Below are 20638 nucleotides of genomic sequence, written 5' to 3' on the forward strand. Positions count from 1 at the left end.
ACACACAAAGAACAAGTGGATGGAGATTAGGTTCATATGATGAACCAAGATGATTAGATTCATTTGATGAATCAAATTGGATTAAGAGTAATCCAAATTGGGCTAATTGAGTTAGACTCAAGTTGATTCATGTATTCAATGAGTTTAATTTAGATTATGACTCATTAAATCAACTTAATTTAATGAATTAGATTCATTATATTAAGTTGGCTTGAATCAAATGGTTAGATTAGATCAACCATGGAAGAGATTTGGTCAAGTTTGACTTGACTTGAGAGGAAGAGGAAGAGTCAAGTTTGACTTGACTAATTGCCACATCATTAGTGAGATGAAAAGATGTGGACCAATGATGATGCTCCACATCATCATGGTGTGCCACCTCATGGAGGTTACAAGCCTCCTTTCCCATTAATGTGGCCGGCCACATTAAATGAGTGGGAGTTACTCATGTGGCCGGCCACACAAGAGAATGAAGGGGGAATGAATTTTCATTCAAGACTCTCATTCATTTCATCTCCTTCCTCTAGCCATTCTCTTCTCCCTCTCCTCTTTCTTGGTCGTGAGTTTCAAGGAAGAAACAAGGTGAGTGGTTTTGAGTTTCATGAGAGAAAAATAAAGTGATTGTCACATAGAAGAAGAAGAAGAGTGTTCTTGTATTTCATCTTCTCTATTTTTCTTTCTAATCCCATCCGAGAGCCCTAGAAAGTGCTAGCACACTTGTGGTGCTCTCTTCTCCATCCTTGTGTGTTAGAGAACACACCTTGTTCGTGTGGATACTACTAGAGGATTGTCTACGTTGATAATCTTGAGATCCGACGTACCTTGGATTTGCGGAATTACGAAAAGGGCACACATCGAAGGTATAACTCTTATCTACTGTAGATCTGGAGTGTGAAATTCGTATTTGTAGTTTTAGAAATTTTTCTTCGCACGAGATCCAGTGGCATGGATGATTCGGAATTTCCGCGACATAAAAACACGATTTTCACGATCCGAAAAACTCTTATCGAAGTTGAAGAAGCTTAACAGTGCAAAGCAAGTTGAAAGAAAACAGGGACAACATCACTCGACTAAGCTTCTTATTTTGCCTATGGGATCTAGAAAAGTGAGGTAAAATACTAATAGCAACTTATAAGGGACGTTTCGACAACACTTGTACGAATGTGATGGTTATAAAGAATATCTTTTAAAAAAAGAGTAAAATTCTCTTTGCATTTCATGAGCCAACCAAGAGAGTGGAAGAAGACATACTGAAAACCACAGTCCAGTACATTATTTGTCACTGTACATGAAGAAGCTGATACATGCATTTCAACCACTGCAACTGATTCATTCATTTGCTTGGCGGTATCGTCCCACCAGTGGATGCAGTCCGCATTAGGCCCCGGAGATTATAGTATCGACATCGGAATTTACATGTTTGATCGAGTGCAGAAATCAAGGCCAGCTCTTCGTCTTTGATCGGTGCAGAAAAAGCTTGTTCCTCCACCGTGCTGTAAAAGTCGTCGTTAGTCAGTCGAGAAAGTCGATTTAAGAGTAGCAAATTCAGACAGTAGTTTTCGTACCAGCGTCTTTGTATCTTTCCTCGACAGCAGCAATCAGCATGTTACGAACCATATCAAACTCAATGGCTTCATTGCAAGGCTGACCATCAGGCCTGCCGATACCAGAAGATACATATGCTCATTGTCATGAAGACCAAATCAACGCGATCCGACAATCTTGCTGAAGTTATATCTAAAAGTTCTATGCTGAAACCTATTTACCTATCGAGTTCTGTAAATAAAGCGCCGTATGATAGAACAGTTTTCACCGCTAACTTTGTTGGCTCGGCTATTTTCATTCCATCCCTCAATGCAAGATCTTTGTTGACTTGTATAGGTACCTGAAAGAGGAGTGAAAAACAATAGCCTCAATCTTGATATCATTGACACATTACTCCGATCCACTCGTATGAAAGAGGCCTGCTTAGATTCTTATTTCGATACCATGGCTTCACAAGTATAATTTTAACTTTTCATAGATTTTCTATCACACAAAACCTTGTGTGAAACGAACATCCTAGCCAGTAATTTCCTGTTTTGTCCATAGCACACATTTTAATCATTTCTACCTTTCTAATTGTTTCATAAAATCTTTGATTGCCGCTTTCAAAAATTTATCCAACTCTAGCTGAAACCACAGATGTAAAGCAAAGAGATTTTCCCTTTTTTACGAAGAAAGTGAAGGCGTGATGAATATCAGGATTCACTAATAGCGGAGTTCAGTAACAATGAAAAGAAACAAGTAGCAACTGAAGGTCAGCTTACCTTGCATCGGACAGCCATATTAATGGCATCTGAAGGTCGGATATCGAAGCTAATAGTCTCATTCTTGCTTCCAACCTGGACATCAGCATACGATCAGTTAAGATCTTCTTTTTCCTAAAAAATAATTAGTTACGCAATGACATTCTTATGAGGAATGATATTTGCCTTTGTCAGATACAACTTTGCAAAGTAAGTTTCTTTTATTCTCTTGGTGATTCTAACAAGGTGTACCTGTAAAAAAGATGTCTCTAAGTTTACAAAACTAAAGAACAAAAGTTCATGGAAAAAAAGATTCAAAACTAATCTTGAACAAGTCAAAAAAAATATTCCTATACGTCGAGTCATGGCATGATATTTATTTGAGAGCTAGAGAAACCTTATTCTGCTTTTAACTTACAGCGTATCCCATCTTCTCGATCAATTCTTGGACTACTTCATACATGGTTGGTCTCACCTTCGAAAGAAAAATTTTTGATTTAGAATGAAATTCTTCATAATTCAATATAGTAGCATGTCTTACCAGCTGAATCTGACAAATTGCAGCAATTAGCAATACGCTCGACATCTCAACTACAAAAGCAAAACAGACGTTGCGCTAAACTTCTTTAGGGTAACTTTCATTAACTTATTACAGTCTCAAGGTAGGAAAGTGCGTACCGACTAGGAGAGGAAGCAATGTATCACTTCCATCTTCCACTTTCAACACGATGGCTGGGTGAGGAGGATAGTAGGGCAAGTTTCCTGCCTGAGGGCTATTATGAACACATCTTAGACTCCGGCCATCATGCATCTTTATCACGAGGCCATCCGATTCACTTCTTGCCTCGACTACAAATAACATAAATATGCTCAGCTTCATCAAGATACTTCCGATGCAACATATAACAGCAAATCACACTCTTAAAAATAAAAAGGGGCAATTCGGTGTATGAAGCGGATCCCATGAACAATCTATTGTATAGAGTCTTAGCCTGTTTTTCAAGAGGTTGTTTCCGAGATTCAAATGCATGACCTCTAGGTCACATGATAACAACTTTACCACTATGCCAAAGTCCCCCCTTCAACAACAATTCACACTCTATTTCATTTATGAATTGATAAGTGCATTGGAATTTACCGGCTAAAGCAACAATGAGTAAACATGCCAAGGGAGGAGAAAGTTTGTAAATTTACCGGCTTCGAGGACGCTAGAATTCACGAATTCCTCATCATTCTCGTCGAAGTTTCCAGCTAAACTGCCATTTCCATCAGAAGAGGAACTGAAAATACAGCAAACAGCCCAAGTCTTCTTTTCACAAGGTTGAACAAAAAGTTCGCATGCTCTTGTAATACTTTTGAGTCTACCATACGATCCAAAAAAAATACTTCGAAAATTTCTAGCCTTTGCCGGGTTCATGTTAGGCAGAGGAGCAAAACTTGCAACATGATTTGCATGTGCAAGAACACTAGGTTGGGAAACAACTGATCCCTTCAACATTTGCATCTCAATCCCTACACCAAGAGAACAAACACAGCAAAACACCTAATTTACAAACAGATTTACAAACAGCAGAAAGAACTTTGCCTGGTTTAGGGCACAGGGAAAGGATCAAAAAGGTGTTCTATCTAAATCCTTTTTCCCTTTACTTTTCTCTAAGCTTTTGCTTAATCAAACTGCAAACGGATGAACAGGACATTTTTCATTACCTGCAAAGAAGCTGCAGCTCCAAAATACCAAGAACTAGAAGAGGCACTAACAAAATTTATTTACAGCAGCTCTTTTGGAGGAGAGGAGAGGAGAACTGAAGAGGAAAGGAAAGAAACAAAGGACAAGAAGAGAAAAGGAACCCAAGTATTCCCCACCACTGACTGCATAGCATTATATGATTGTTGATGCTCTCAGGGTTGCGCTCCACCTTATCTTATCCTCTTCGCTGAAATTACCAAAAACACCAGGCTTATTGAAGGTTCAGCCGTTTAAGGCAGCATGGTGAAGGTATTGTGGTCATTTCGGGATGAAACCAGGGGCGGTGGTTTGTCGCCTACCATCTAGAAGCGCAGTGGCATCAAGAATCAACTACCAAATGATAATAATAATAGTTGATAATGATCAAAGATTAAACTTCAATCAAAAAACTAAGCACTTTTCTTCAAGCTTGAAGAAACTTGTATCTATCGGAATTAAAGTCCATCGATCAGGCTTATCAAAATTATCTTTTTTGTTTCTTTGAAAAGGAAAATCTTTGATTGGAGCCGTGGAATTGCAGTAGAAATATCTGGTCGTGAATGATGGGACAGCCTTGTGATAACTGCAGATGAGGAAGGGGATAAGTCCTTGGAGAGGTGGACTGTTACTTTCCCACGGCCATCGTTGGTTTGCCTTATCATCTCGGGTGTGTCATTGTCGTTGGGCCCACTCATGGATAAGAATCTAATAAAAAGTCAATACCCTCTGGATATTATTTCTATGGGTAAAAAACTAAAAAAGCGCCCCTAATTATTTATATTGTCAAAAAGCTCCTCTTTAAAATTATTATATCCCTTATTTAATACTACGCGGGAAGATAGGTCCTGATCATCGGTATCTTATTTATAGTAGCTTTATTTTTTAATCAATAGCTTTGAAAGCCCAAAGATCCACAATACAATAAATATTTTTTAAATTATTTTATTTTATTTAACTACAAATTAAAATTAGAAAAAAAAAGTTAATTACTTACTCTCACAAATGAAGCCTATCAAGTCTTTGAATTCCTCACACTCGAAGAGTAAAATAATAATTTAGATGAGCAATATGGTTAAAATTACTTGCTCATTGAGTCCATAACTCTAAAACACAGATTAAAATAAGAGTATATAATTAATTATTTTGATATGATTAAAATGATTTTGAAAAAAAATGAGTTCAATATATTCATGTAATATATAGGTAAATGAAGAAATACAATGGATATTTGTTAATTTTATAAAATAAGAATAGTTTATTTAAATTATTTAATAAAATATATATAGAGATTAATATAATATCATGGCCTGGGCCTCTTTTTTTATTTGAAATCCCTGGCTATCATTTCATAGGTAAAGTCCATAGAACAGTTGCTGTTTTTGTTAATGACGGACAACTCAGAAACTAACGAAGGGGTGTATATTTAGAACACAAGAAAATAAATCATCATCATAACAAAAAACAGTTTGCTGTTTTTATAAGAGTATATTTAAGCATTGTTCCTGCAATTTATTTATTTTAAACAAGTTGACACTTTCTAAAGTTTTTTAATCTAGTTATTAACTTGCCATTAAATAGTTTTTTTAGCCTAATATATAAAAGATATTTGCCGTAAAAAATAAAATATAAGTGATCCTGTTTGAAATAGATGGAGATGATGTATCGGATACGTAGCACTGATATTGACGGTGTGAAGACTCTAAGCTGACAAAAAATGATTCCAAGACGCCCTACGCGTTAAAAGAACATGAGCAACCAGGCCAGGGAAGGGGTCCTCGGCATAGACATTGCGACGCTCAAGTCAGTGACCGATCGAAGCCGTAAATAGTAGATAAACAGTGGATGTGTAATGTAGCTTGTGTATAGTGTTTGTGTAATATAAACGTACCTGAACTTATAAATGGAGATCCCCTTTCATAGTGTTAATGTTTGTTTATACACAAATCTCAAAGCGTTTCTAAAAAATGACAGATCATAAAGATACTCTGACACTTTTTTCAAAATGGACTCGTAATCTCTGCATTTGGTAGTGATCCTGTCCAAATGGCCGAACCAAAGGACGCTGGGCACGTGGTGCACTCCTAGTCGATGGTGTAGGCCTCCGTCTGGTCGCACGAATCTCCGACGAACCTGCACAAAAGTCGGGCCGGGAAGGGGTTCCCGACGGCGACCCTCCGACGCTCAAGTCAGGTAAGCGGACAGCAAAAGGGTGGCTCCAAAGCTTGTAGAATGCGTACCTCCGGCAAAGGAACAGGCTCTTTATATAGAGCGATGAAAGAACTAATGCACGTCCCCCGGGGTGCATACGTGTCCGCAGCCCATACCTCGGTATGTACCTGTCAGAGAGCTTACCTGACACCATACTGCTACAGTTCAATCATGTCTTCGATGGGACAACAGAACACCTTGTTGTCAGACTTAGAGTATGGCCTGGCCATAGGACTTGACGGCTGTCAGAAGATGTTCCTATCCTTCACTCACCGCCCGGCCAGGACGTCCGTCCGGCCGACCGGCGCGAAGAGCGTCGTCCGGATGGCCCTAATTCCCCGCGCCAGCCGGCCGGCGCGCCCATTATGTCCTGCCTTCTCCTAGGCCTTCCGCTCGGTCATTATTTACTGTTTCATTGAGCGTCGGAACCCCGACCCCTGTCAGGGCGTCTTTCCCTATCAAACGTTTACGGGCAGGCCGATCGGCCTGCCCTTTTCCATGCGTCCGGTCGGCTCACCCTTCTTGGACGGACCACCTGGCCCTTTGACCTCCACGTGGCATTGACCCCTCGTTAGGGGGTCCCGGGCTCTTACCACCGGATCACTTGCCTCCCTCTCGAGTCTAGTCGAAGGAGGCGAAGTCCGACTGACTGGACTGCCGATCTGACTGAGCAATGATTGCTGCATTGGGCCGATCGGCCAGGCGTAAGGATGCTCATCCGTCCGGCGGTATCTTGTCCATGCCTTGTGTTTTCTTGGCATCCATGTCTGATGCTCTCCCCTATTACCCATCATGTGCGCTGAGCACGGTAAGGGGAGCTCATTAAATGCGGCCAATATCCTGCTGACACGTGGCGATTGTGCGTTTGTCAGTGTATGGTGGTGGCGTCACTTCCGATGGGACAGCCGTCGTTTGAAATGAACGGCTGGATGATGACCTCGTTAACAATGACCTGGATCGGACGGTGGAGGTTGCTCCCGGGCGGCGATATAAAGCCCACGACTCCGTTTCCGCCGCATTGTTGGTTCCTCCTCCTCCGGCGCTCCTCTGCCCGTTTTTTTCTCCGGCGACCTCGCCCCTCAACTCTTCGGCAACCCCAGGCCCCCCATCGATCATCTTTCTTGCTCGTAAGACCCTCTTTCTCGTTCCCAACGTTTTCTTCTTGCTGTTAATCGTTTCCTTCAGTCGGTTTTCCTCCATTTCTTGCTTGAACCTTCCCCTTTTGTCCCGCATTCATGTCTTTCGATCATGACTAGTACTTCGCAGTCAACCGGCGGTGCTCCGGGTCTTTGGTATTCGACCATGGAAAGTCGTTTTGATGAGGAGGACACGTTGCGTCTCGCTCGGACTTACGACATTCCTTCCGACCACCAAATAGTATTAGTCACACCAGCCGATCGGCCTCATGAACCGCCGATCGGCACAGTTCTTTTCTTCCGAGACCAATTTCTGGCCGGACTACGCTTCCCACCCCATGAATTTTTCCTGCAAGTCTGCAATTACTTCCGCATTCCGCTCGGCCAGGTAGTTCCCAACTCAATTAGGCTGCTGAGCGGAGTAATAGTTTTGTTCAAACTGAACGGCATCCCCTTAGATCCAAAAATCTTCCACTACTTTTACTATCCCAAGAAGGCCGAGTGGGGAACTTTTGTTTTTCAATTTAGGATAGGTTTCGTCCTCTTCGATGGCATGCCGAGCTCCAACAAACATTGGAAGAAGCACTTTTTCTATATACGTTTTCCCGAGCAGCCAACTTTTCGTACCAAGTGGCAGACGGCGATGCCAGCGCAGCTGGAGCTCGGCAAATTCAGAGGCGACTCGGCCTACCTTCATGCAGCCGAACGGCTGGTTGGTCAGCGTTATCATATTGACAAGCTGCTCCTTCCGGGAGTAATGCACATATTTGGCTTGTCCTCTACCGCAGCCGATCTGCCCTGCAGTATGAGTAAGTTCCCTTATCTTCCCGTTTGTTTTGTTCTAACTGATTTATTTTTTGCTTCTGCAGCTGAAGTCATGTGGCGCGCCAAGGCGACTGAGAAGCTCAAGTTGAAAGCCGCTCAGATTGAGGCGGTGACGAACAAAGAGGCCGCCGAGCGGGGCCTTGGTCTAGCTGATCCGACCGACGAAGCAAGTGAGGGGACTCAGAATGCCCCTGAAGCCGTAGCAGCTACTACCTCCCACGAGGAGGTAGCGGGCGACACAGAACCTCCTACCCAAGCCGAGGTGGAGGGCCGCTCGGCCGATGATGTTCCGCTAGTCACTCGGAAGCGCCGCCGGTCAGAATCTGCGTCTGCCTCCACTCCACTTGATGAGCCACCGCCCGAGCGGGGCGCGGATGCTCCGATGCTGTCCGGGACGATTTCTCTCGAGAGTACTCCGACCCCTCATGGCTCTCCGAGGGCCAGCTCTGAGGTGCCGCCATCCAGCCCTTCCAGAACTCTGCGCCGTATCAGGCGTTTGGGTGACCTCCCCTCCTCGTCCACCGGTAAGGCCGATGCCTCTCAGAGCGAGCCGAGCGGCTCGAATTTAATTAAGACCGTTCTGCGCCTCCCCTCAGAGAGATACATGGCTGCTGCTGATCGGCCCGTGGTCCCCGAGCAGCAGATCACCTTGACGGGCCACCTTGCAAAAGCTTGGGAGGACACACGGCATCGCATAAAAGAGATGACTCCTGGGCAGCTCGGCGACAGCAACCTCCAACAGGCCACCGGGGTATGCCCTTCTTCTTTATTCGTGTAGTTGAATTAAGTTTTTAACCTATTCACCTTTGATCATAGAACTGGGTGGAGCAGATTGCTATTAGCAATCGGTTGGCAGAGCTGGAGGACGAAATGAGAAAACTTAAAGCCGCCGGGGACAACCAACAATCGACGGCCGCTCTGGAGAAGGCCAAGAAATCACTGGAAGCCGAACGGAAAAGGGCTTCCGATCTGGCGAACAAGGTCGTCCGGCTTGAGGCGATGATCAAGCAACGAGATAAGGAGATCAAGACGGCGACCACCAGGAAGCTCCAGGCCATTGAGGATATGGACCGGATGAAGGTGGAGATCCGAGGGCTGGAGCAACGCATCAAGGATCTGGATGCTCTGCTGGCTACCGAGAAGGAGAGCCGCTCGACCGATCTCCAAAGATTTGATGAAGACTTGAAGGATCTCCAAGCCGCCAGCGACGATGCCCACGCCGCGCTTAAAGAATATCAAGAAGGGGAGTCGACCCGCTCTGACGAAGTGAGGAAGGCGTATCTCCGCTCGGATGATTTCGGAGAGAAGTTTACCGACAAGATATCCCTCACTTTCGAAGAAGCGATCAAGGCGGCGGTGGATTACCTGAAGACCAAGGGTCACCTGCCCGCCGAGCTGGCCATCCTCCCCCCCCCCCCCGAGGACCTCGCGACCGTGATGGGCGCCATCCCCAACACTCTTTTTGACTTTGACGCGTGATAAGCGTTTTCTGTGTATAAACTTTTTTGTATTCCAGCCGTTCGGCCCAACTTTTTTGGTTCACACAGTGAATAATATATATAATCTTTTCTTTATCATGCGACTGAGCAGCCGCTCGGCGTTCTAACGAATCCACTCGGCGTTTACGCGCTAATATCTTTTAACTTCTACTGACCAACTTCTGCTCTGTGCCTTACCCCCAAAGGGGTTTTCCGTGCACATTTGATAAGCGAGCCGCTCAGCCGTATGTTGGTCTTAATGACCAAGTTGTCGTTGATCGTATCCTGTGAATGGCTATCCGCTCGGACGTTTATAGAAGCCGGCTCGTCTCTCGATATTTAACGTCGGAGCTCGACGGCCTTCCGCTCGGACGTTTATAGACGCCGGCTCGTCTCTCGATATTTAACGTCGGAGCTCGACGGCCTTCCTTGACGCTAACGCGGCTCGTCTCTCGATATTTAACGTCGGAGCTCGGCGGCCTTCCGCTTCGGGCGTTTATAGACGCCGGCTCGTCTCGATATTTAGCGTCGGGCTCGGCGGCCTTCGCTCGGGCGTTTATCGGCTCGTCTCGATATTTAACGTCGGCTTCGGCGGCCTTCCTCGGGCGTTTATAGGCGCGGCTCGTCTCTCTATATTTAACGTCGGAGCTAGACGGCCTTTCGCTCGGAGCGATCGGTGCGTCTCTCGATATTTAACGTCGAGCTCGGCGGGTCTCTCGGGCGTTTATAGACGCCGGCTCTCTCGATATTTAACGTCGGGCTCGGCGGCCTTCCGCTTCGGACATTTATAGACGCGGCTCGTCTCGATATTTAACGTCGAGCTCGGCGGCCTCTCGGATTATTTAAGGACGCCGGCTCGTCTCTCGATATTTAACGTCGGAGCTCGACGGCCTTCCGCTCGGACGTTTATAGACGCCGACTCGTCTCTCGATATTTAACGTCGGAGCTCGACGGCCTTCAAGGCTAATTTTAATACTGCCGATCGGCGGACCCATGGGCCATCCTTTGAATTAATTTTGATTCCTGCATTACAAGGACACGGGTGACTAACATATACAAAAATAATTTACATTCGTGCACCTTTCACCCCGCTCGATAAGGCTGGAGATGATTCGCACTCCACGGTCGATCCAGCTGCCGCCCTTCTTCATCCTTCAAATAATATGCTCCCGATCGGAGCTTATCAATAACCTTGAAGGGGCCCGCCCAGGGAGCTTCTAACTTGCCAACATCGCCGACCGGCTTGACTTTCTTCCAGACAAGATCGCCGACCTGGAATGATCTAGGGATTACACGGCGGTTGTAATTTTGCTTCATCCGTTGCCGGTACGCCATCAGCCGAACGGACACCTTGGCTTGCTCCTCGTCGACCAAATCTAGCTCCATGTTCCTCCGTTCGGCGTTGCCATCATCATAACTCTGAATCCGGACGGACTCGACGCCGACTTCGACCGGAATAACTGCCTCGCCACCATACACCAAATGGAATGGTGTGACGCCCGTCCCTTCCTTCGGAGTCGTCCGGATGGCCCACAAGACGCCCGGCACTTCATCAGGCCAACTTCCTCCCAAATGGTCGAGCCGAGCGCGCATAATACGAAGGCTTGACCGTTGCTCTGGGGATAAGCCACGGATGTGAAGTGTTGCTCGATGCCGTAGCTTTTGCACCACTCCTCTAGCACCTTCCCTGTGAACTGCCGCCCATTATCGGAAACCAATCGGCGAGGGATGCCGAACCGACAGATGATGTGTTGCCAGATGAATTTTTTGATCATCTGCTCGGTGATCTTTGCCAGCGGCTCGGCCTCCACCCACTTGGAAAAATAATCTACCGCCACTAGTAGAAATTTCCGCTGTCCGGTTGCCATAGGAAATGGACCAACGATATCCATTCCCCACTGGTCGAACGGACACGAGACTGTAGATGCCTTCATTTCCTCTGCCGGTCGGTGGTAGAAGTTATGGTACTTCTGGCACGAAAGGCATGTCGACACGGTCCGAGCGGCGTCTGCTTGTAAGGTTGGCCAGAAGTACCCGGCCAACAGGATCTTCTTAGCCAGCGATCGCCTGCCCGGATGTCCTCCGCACGATCCTTGATGTACTTCTTGGAGGATGTAAGCCGAGTCCTCCGAGCTCACGCATTTCAACAATGGGCGTGAGAAAGCCTTTTTGTAAAGCTGATCGCCGATGAGTGTGAACCGACCGGCTCTTCTCCTTAGCAGCTGAGCTTCATACTCATTGGATGGTGTGGCGCCCGAGCGGAGGAACTCTATGATGGGTGTTCTCCAGTCGCTCGGAATCGTGAGGCCTGCCATCCGGTCGACATGCGCCACCAACAATACTTTTTCAATTGGCTGCTGAATGGCGATCGGCGTTATTGAGCTTGCAAGCTTGGCTAACTCATCGGCCGCTTGATTTTCTGCTCTGGGTATCTTCTTAACAATAACTTCTCTAAAATCGGCTTTGAGCTTTTCGAAGGCTTCAGCATAGAGCTTGAGGCGAGCATTATTAATCTCGAAGGTACCAGAGAGCTGCTGAGCGGCCAACTGCGAATCCGAATGAAGCGTTACCCGACCGGCTCCCACATGCCGAGCAGCCTGCAAGCCAGCTATGAGGGCCTCATATTCTGCTTCATTGTTGGTAGCTTTATAATCCAGCCGGACGGATAAGTGCATCTTTTCTTCTTGAGGGGAGAGCAACAATATTCCAATCCCGCTTCCGAGCCGAGTGGACGACCCATCCACATATATTCTCCACCTAGCTTCCGGCTCCGGCCTTTGCACCTCAGTCACGAAATCGGCCAAGGATTGCGCTTTGATCGCCGAGCGGGGCTGGTATTGGATATCGAACTCACTTAATTCCGTCGTCCATTTGATGAGCCGTCCGGATGCTTCTGGATTTAGTAGGACACGTCCGAGCGGGCTATTGGTTTTAACAATGATCGTATGCGCCAGGAAGTATGGACGAAGGCGCCGAGCGGCCAGGACCAGAGCGAAAGCCAGCTTCTCGAGCCCAGTATAGCGAGATTCAGCATCTTTTAAAATATGACTAAGGAAATATACAGGCTCTTCTCCGCTCGACCTCACTAAAGCTGAGCCGATTGCATGCTCGGTTGAAGACAAGTACATATGAAGTGGCTCACCCGCAGTCGGCTTGGCTAATATCGGGAGAGAGTTCAGAAATGCTTTCAAATCTTCGAACGCCCGGTCGCATTCTTCGTCCCAGTAAAATTTTGTAGCTTTGCGTAAGATCTTGAAAAAAGGAAGGCTCCGGTCGGCGGTTTTGGAGATGAACCTGGACAGAGCGGTGATCCGACCGGTCAAACGCTGCACTTCCCTTGTATTTCTTGGAGGCGGCATATCTTGTAGAGCTTTCACCTTGCTGGGATTTGCTTCGATTCCCCGCTCGGTCACTATGTACCCCAGAAAGTGCCCTCCTTTTGCTCCGAACAGGCACTTCTGGGGATTTAGCTTGACTCCATATTTGCGCAGCGTTCGGAAGGTTTCCTCCATGTCTTTGAAGAGATCGTCCGCTCGGCGGGACTTAATGAGAATATCGTCCACATAAACTTCTAGATTCCGCCCGATCTGCTCTCTGAATACTTTATTCATCAAGCGCTGATATGTGGCCCCCGCATTCTTCAATCCGAACGGCATTACATTATAGCAATAAGTGCCGTCGGCCGTCATGAAGCTAACCTTTTCTTGATCTTCACGGGCGAGCGGCACTTGGTGATAGCCTTGGTAGGTGTCGAGAATACAAATTAATTCGCAGCCGGCCGTAGAGTCCACCAGCTGATCTATCCGGGGCAGAGGATAAAAATCTTTCGGGCAAGCTTTGTTGAGATCTCGAAAATCAATGCACACTCTCCACTTGTTGCCTGGCTTGGAAACAAATACTACGTTAGCCAGCCAGCTCGGGAACTGCACCTCGAGTATATGGCCGGCTTTCAAAAGCTTTTCCACCTCCGCCCGGATGATGGCATTCTGCTCGGCGCTGAAGTCCCTTTTTCTTTACTTCACTGGCCGAGCGTCCGGTCGGACATGCAACTCGTGCTACGCTATGCTCGGCGAAATTCCGGGCAGCTCATGTGTCGACCAGATGAAGACATCATGATTTCTTCGGAGGCATTGGATCAGCTTATCTTTCTGTTTCTCCTCCAGATCTGACGCAATAAAAGTTGTGGCACCCGATCAGGTCGGGTGAATCTGCACTTCCTCTTTTTCTTCATAAATTAAAGAGGGTGGCTTTTCGGTGATGACGTTTACCTCAATCTGAGGCGCCTTCCGAGCGGAATTGGCTTCTGCTCGGACCATCTCGATGTAGCATCGCCGAGCTGCTAGCTGATCTCCCCGTACTTCTCCCACTTTGTCCTCTACGGGGAACTTGATCCTCTGGTGGAAGGTTGAGACGACCGCTCGGAATTCGCTGAGAGCCGGTCGTCCCAAAATAACGTTGTAGGACGAGGGAGAATCGACCACCACGAAGTTTGTTGTTCTTGTCCTCCTGAGCGGCTCTTCTCCTAGCGAGGTGGCCAGCCGGATCTGTCCGACCGGCTGAACTTCGTTACCAGTGAACCCATAGAGCGGAGTTGTCATGGGTAGCAGCTCGGCTCGATCAATTTGCAACTGATCGAACGTCTTCTTGAATATGATGTTGACTGAGCTCCCTGTGTCAACAAAAACGTGGTGGATAGTATAATTCGCTATTACCGCTTTGATGAGCAGAGCGTCGTCGTGGGGCACTTCAACTCCTTCCAAGTCCCTGGGCCCGAAACTAATTTCGGGTCCTTCCGCTCGTTCCTGGCTGCAGCCAACCGCATGAATCTGGACCTGCCGGACGCTCGCCTTTCTAGCTCGGTTGGAGTCTCCTCCGGTCGGCCCGCCAGCAATAACGTTGATCTCGCCTCGGGAAGTATTGCTTCTATTTTCCTCTTCCCGAGCGATCGGTCGAGACCGTTCTCTGGACGCTCTGCGATTCTCCTGCCTTGGAGAACGACGCCGATCGGGCATCTGTGGCTGTCGCCTATCAACTCGTGTCCGGTCGGCTTCATTAGGTCTCTATCGCCTGTCGACTGATGGAGACCGTCGTCCGACATTCCGGGGTACAGGATGAGCCACGAAGGGAAGACTTCGACAATCCCTTGTGTTGTGCGTATCCGTCCGGTGGAAGGAGCAGAACATCGGGGTCCATCTCTTCTTTGGCTTTGGCCGGGTGGCAACTACCTCTTGCACGTGGGTCCTCACATGAGGGGAGTGAATTGCTTCGGCCCTTGGTCCTCTTGGCGGTTGATGAGCGGTGGGAGGCTTCCGCTCGGCAGGTGGAGCCCGATCAGTCGGAGCTTCCTTTCTTCGAGCCGCTTGGGCCTCCTCCACATTGATGTACTCGTTGGCTCGGTGCAGCATATGGTTATAGTCTCGAGGCGGCTTCCGAACTAGCGAGCGGAAGAAATCCCCATCCACTAGGCCTTGTGTGAAGGCGTTCATCATGGTTTCCGAAGTGGCCGTTGGAATGTCCATCGCTACTTGGTTAAACCGCTGGATGTAAGCTCGAAGCGATTCCCGGGTTTCCTGCTTGATGGCGAACAGGCTCACGCTCGTTTTTTGATAGCGCCGACTGCTTGCAAAATGATGGAGGAAGGCCGTTCGGAAGTCCTTGAAGCTTGTGATGGATCCGTCCGGCAGCCTCCGGAACCACCGTTGAGCCGATCCCGAGAGAGTGGTAAGAAAAACTCGGCACTTTACTCCATCTGTGTATTGATGGAGAGTGGCTGTGTTATCGAACTTACCCAGATGATCATCCGGGTCGGTCGTCCCATTATACTCGCCGATCGTCGGAGGCACGTAGTGCTTGGGCAGAGGGTCTTGTAGAATGGCCTCCGAAAATTGGCGATTGATCTGCTCGGGAGATGCGTCCGCTCGGGGGGCTTTCCCTTTTCTGTCGTCCCGTCTTGGTATTTCATCCGAAGATGATCCCCGCTCTCGATTAGTTGCTACAGCTTCAGGAGTACGGAAGAGAGCCCGATGAAATGGTACTGTCGCTGGTGGTGCTTCCGCTCGGCCACCAGACGCTGATGTTGCTTGTTGCTCCGGCCGCTCGGTTGTGGCTTTTTGTTTTTGCTCCACTAGCTTGGCGGCCCTCATCTCGATCAGAGCGTCGAGTTCCTCGTTCGAAAGCGTCACCATGTGTTATCGTCCAGCCTCATCCATTGTTCCCGTTCGGATGCAGGAGCGTTCCCACAGACGGCGCCAAATTGATCCTGTCCGAATGGCCGAACCAAAGGACGCTGGGCACGTGGCGCACTCCTAGTCGATGGTGTAGGCCTCCGTCTGGTCGCACGAATCTCCGGCGAACCTGCACAAAAGTCGGGCTGGGAAGGGGTTCTCGGCGGCGACCCTCCGACGCTCAAGTCAGGTAAGCGGACAGCAAAAGGGTGGCTCCAAAGCTTGTAGAATGCGTACCTCCGGCAAAGGAAGAGGCTCTTTATATAGAGCGATGAAAGAACTAATGCACGTCCCCCGAGGTGCATACATGTCCGCAGCCCATACCTCGGTATGTACCTGTCAGAGAGCTTACCTGACACCATACTGCTACAGTTCAATCATGTCTTCGATGGGACAACAGAACACCTTGTTGTCAGACTTAGAGTATGGCCTGGCCATAGGACTTGACGGCTGTCAGAAGATGTTCCTATCCTTCACTCACCGCCCGGCCAGGACGTCCGTCCGGCCGACCGGTGCGAAGAGCGTCGTCCGGATGGCCCTAATTCCCCGCGCCAGCCGGCCGGCGCGCCCATTATGTCCTGCCTTCTCCTAGGCCTTCCGCTCGGTCATTATTTACTGTTTCATTGAGCGTCGGAACCCCGACCCCTGTCAGGGCGTCTTTCCCTATCAAACGTTTACGGGCAGGCCGATCGGCCTGCCCTTTTTCCATGCGTCCGGTCGGCTCACCCTTCTTCGACGGACCACCTGGCCCTTTGACCTCCACGTGGCATTGACCCCTCGTTAGGGGGTCCCGGGCTCTTACCACCTGATCAGGTAGAGTGGAAGCTTTTAGAGTATAGCTTGCAAATGAAATATTCTCTGTCATCCGTGGCATAAAGTACAAAAAGGAATGTGAGGTCGTTAGGTTGAGGGGTCTTTAATATACTTAGTGAGCAAACTGACCAAGCCCCTTCCATAGTCCAATCGGTTGTCACTCAAGTCGGATTGAGTAATGTTGTCGGGGACTCATTCTTCACACAACTACTTCGGTCAGACTAAGTGTTTAGTTTGTCAGATCAGACGATAAGTCTGATCGACTAGATTATTTGGTCGGAATAGTTGATCATGTTATCCCCGAGTGATGAAGAAGACTTGACTCTGGAAGATACTGACTCAACTCACGACTTTACTAATACTGAGGGACTTGAGATCTGACCGGCCCAAGGGTCCGATTGGATAACCACTCAGCCGAAGGAATCGACAATGTTGTCCCTGAGTGTTGACCCTTCCTTAACTTTGACTGTCATGTTAGCCATTCTTCTCGACTTTGACCCGACTCCGGTGTCCCATCTTATCCACCATATCACAAGTCTCCCCTTCAAGTCTAGTCGAAGAAGAGTACAGGTCCGGCTGACTAGACCTTGTGTTGTCTGGATCCCTTGTCCTCTAATCAGACGCCCACTCTTTGTTTTGATGTATGACACTAGTTGATGTTATACTTAGTTGATGTTGCTTCTGTTGGTCCCTTGGTGGCCAGCAAGAGGGGAGGGGTGAATTGCCCTGCAAATCAAACTCAACCTTTTCTTGACTTTATAGCTTAATTAAGAATACTTGCAATAATAAAAAAGAGACTAATTAAAAGGACAAAGACACAATAAGAATTACTTGGTTTGCAATCACGAGATTGCTAATCCAAGGAAAATAAAGTGCACTTTTATGAAGATCTCCTTCGGGCGGAGTAGCCTCTTACAACGTTAATAGCTCGCACACAATAGTAGAACAATAAGAAAAGAATTACAAGTTGTTGATTGAACTACTGAAAGTAGAGCTATATTTATAGCACTGTTCCGGGCGCGTGGAAGGGTTACGGGCGCGTGGAAGGGTTACGGGCGCGTGGAAGGGTTTCGGGCGCCTGGAGTGGGATAGAATTTTATCCCCGATATGTCGGTCAACGGACGCGTCGAACTTGATAAGATTGAGGTTCCCGACGCCCGAAAGGGTTCTGGGCGCCCGAACTCCCGGCGCCGGAATGGCTTCAGGCGCCTAGAATGGCTCTGGGCCCTCTGCTCCGGTTCTGCTAGCCTCAGTCCGGGTCTTCCACTCTGATTCCACTCACTTGGGTGATCTCGGCCATCCAGAATAGGGCTCACCCGAACCAATTTACAGCCTTCTCCTCGAACAGCTTTCCTCTCCGGCTTCTCGTCCCTTGAACGTCACGTACGTTCTTCTTGTCCACCGGTGTACTCTTCCGCGGCACCTCGTCCCTTGGATGCACCGAGCCCGTCTGCTCTCTCCCGTGCCGTCCTTCTCGCTAGCCGCATCTTTCCCTCGACTTCCTGTGCTCCTAAGCTCCTGCACACTTAGACACAGGGTTAAACCAAACATGACCTAACTTAACTTGTTTGATCACATCAAAACAACCTTGGGGTTCCAATAATCTTCCTCTTTTTTATGTGAGCAACTCAAATTAAGCTAGGGTAAACAAATAAAGTTAAAGCAAAAATAAATTTTACAATAAAGTACAAAAAGTAGGATAAATTTTAAGTTATCTTCCCCTAGACTTAATCTTTTTCTTCTCCCCCTTTGATCATATAAAAATGGGGTATAATAAAAGTCTAAGGGCAACTTTTAAAAAAAACTTTGAATTTCCAAAAAAAAAATTCAAGTAAGAAAAAAATTTCTAAGTCTAACAATGTAATAATTTCAAAAACATTTTCTACGTAAAAAAAATTCCAAAAAAATTTCAAGAATTAATTTTTTTGTAGAAATTTCAAAAAAAATTCTATGTAAATTTTTTTTAGGTTTAATAAATTAAAAAAATTAAGTTAAACACAAAAAAAAATAACAAAAAACAATTTAAATGAATTTTGCAAAGGTAAATTTCTAAGTGAAATTTGAAAAAGTTTTTAAGTGAAGTTTGTAATTTTTAAAAATTTTAACAAATGTTAAACCTTTGACAAATATTGAAAGCATTTAATTTAATTAACTATTTCATGTTTATCAGTTTGTCAATTAAATATTCAATTAAAAAATTAGCTTCCAGGCTGTGGCAAGGCACTAAGCCTTCTTGGTTATTGGATCATCAACCACTTCTAGACAAAACCTTTTAATGAATTCAAATATTTAATTTTCTACCTGAAAGCCCTAAGTCTAATTTCACTCTTTAATTTAAATAAGATTTTGGAACCCAATATAAGTTCCTTCCTATAAGATTAATCAGGTATTTTCTAAGGATATAAGATTTTGTTACTTTTCTGATCTGTCTTTTGTGAAATCTATAGTACAGTTTAATCCTCTATAGTTTCTAAGAATAGAAATATTTGAACATGCAACATTTTTCAAGTTTTCTATTTCTTCTTTTAATTTAACATTTTCAAGTTTTACTTTTTCAAAATCTTCTATCAGGCATGATTTTGTTAAAATTCTTTTTATTCCTAAGTTTTTAATTTTTAATTTATCATTTTTATTTTTTAACTTGTACATAGATTTTGTCATAGACTTAATACTAAAATAGAGTTGATCAGGAGGTAAGAGGCATACTTCACTTACCATATCAGACTTGAAGCCTGACTCTCCCCATGCTTTGATTTATTCATCTGAAGTCACTCCTCCTTCATCGATGCTGGCTTCTGAGGTGCTTTGCTCTTCATGGCTTACCATCAGTGCTAATCCGACATATTCTTTTATTTCTGATTCTGATGATGAGGTGTCATCCCAAGTAGCAGTTAGAGTCTTGTGCTTGTTCTGCATGAGCATCTTGCCTTTTTCCTTTTTGAGTTCTGGGTAGTTCTCTTTTAAGTGTCATTCCTTTTGACACTGGTAGCATCGAACCCTTCTTCTATTTCTTTGATTTTTCCTGTTCTACATTTCTTTAAATTTGTCAGATCTAAAGAATTTTCTAAAATTCCTTACCATGTAAGTTTCTTGATCTTCTTCCGAATCTGACTCGGGTTCATCCTTCTTGGTTGCTTTTAGTACCATAATCTAGCCTGTTTCTTTTGTTGTACTTGCACATCTTGTTTCATGTAATTCTAGAGTAGAGAAGAGTTCCTCTAGGGTACTTACCTCCAGGTCCTTTGAGATGTAGTAGGCGTCGATTATCGAGGATCATTCTGGAGTCCTAGGAAAGGCATTGAGTGCGTAGCGTATCGAGTCCTGGTTAGTTACCGTTTCATTGAGGTTTTCGAGTCCGGTGATTAGTGTTGGATCGAGATGCGCTAGAGGGGGGTGAATAGCGCTCGTGGCTTTCACTCATTTCGAATTCGAAAAACGTTCAAATTAAAGCAATGGAAATGATAAACGAAATAAGCACAAACACAAAGAGACACTAAGGGTTTACTTGGTTCGGAGCCTAGGGTGACTCCTACTCCAAGACCCGTGATCGTTGATCATTTTCGGTGGGCAACAACTATAATATCGAGAAAGTGTACAAGTATAACAGTTACAACTCAAATCAAAACAATACCAACAACAAGATTAAGGAAATGAAGCTCCGGGTTGTTGGTGACTTGAAACAGCTGTGAGATCTCGGAAAATTTAAATAATAGGGTTATTTGAGAAATAGCCTTACAGAATTTTTCCGGGATTTTTAGAAATTTTCTAGGAATTTTTCGGAGCTCGTATGACGGATTTTGAGGGGATCAATTTCGGGTTCGGATTAAAGCCTGTTTGGGATACCCGTTTAAGGGAGGGAAAGTTTAATTATAAATTTCCTTTCTTATTTCTTTTTCCCGAACCCGACTTAAACCTTTAACCGAGCTCTTCCTTCCCTCTC

At 46.2% G+C, this 20638-nt stretch overlaps 1 protein-coding gene across 1 annotated transcript; it reads right to left on the minus strand.

Moving 5' to 3' along the window:
• Positions 1-1184: 1184 nt before the first annotated feature.
• LOC122042216 (bifunctional nuclease 2-like) lies at positions 1185-4168 on the minus strand. The gene is made up of 10 exons (XM_042602219.1): positions 3996-4168; positions 3483-3800; positions 2967-3137; positions 2830-2879; positions 2707-2763; positions 2475-2540; positions 2310-2384; positions 1767-1885; positions 1566-1657; positions 1185-1493 (listed from the first exon to the last, which is right to left on the minus strand). The coding sequence occupies exons 2-10, from the start codon at positions 3790-3792 to the stop codon at positions 1438-1440; spliced, it is 996 nt and encodes a 331-aa protein (XP_042458153.1). The 5' UTR covers positions 3793-3800; positions 3996-4168; the 3' UTR covers positions 1185-1437.
• Between the last annotated feature and the right edge of the window lie 16470 nt (positions 4169-20638).

This window comes from Zingiber officinale, chromosome 2A, assembly GCF_018446385.1.
Source record: "Zingiber officinale cultivar Zhangliang chromosome 2A, Zo_v1.1, whole genome shotgun sequence".
Classification (NCBI taxonomy): Eukaryota; Viridiplantae; Streptophyta; class Magnoliopsida; order Zingiberales; family Zingiberaceae; genus Zingiber; species Zingiber officinale.

Excerpts from the sequence above, each read along its gene's own strand:
- LOC122042216 (XM_042602219.1), bottom strand. The coding sequence starts at position 3,792 with ATGCAAATGTTGAAGGGATCAGTTGTTTCCCAACCTAGTGTTCTTGCA. Across the intron at positions 1,886-2,309 it reads ATATGGCTGTCCGATGCAAG|GTACCTATACAAGTCAACAA; the intron begins GTAAGCTGACCT and ends CTCCTCTTTCAG. Across the intron at positions 1,658-1,766 it reads TTATTTACAGAACTCGATAG|GCCTGATGGTCAGCCTTGCA; the intron begins GTAAATAGGTTT and ends TGGTATCGGCAG.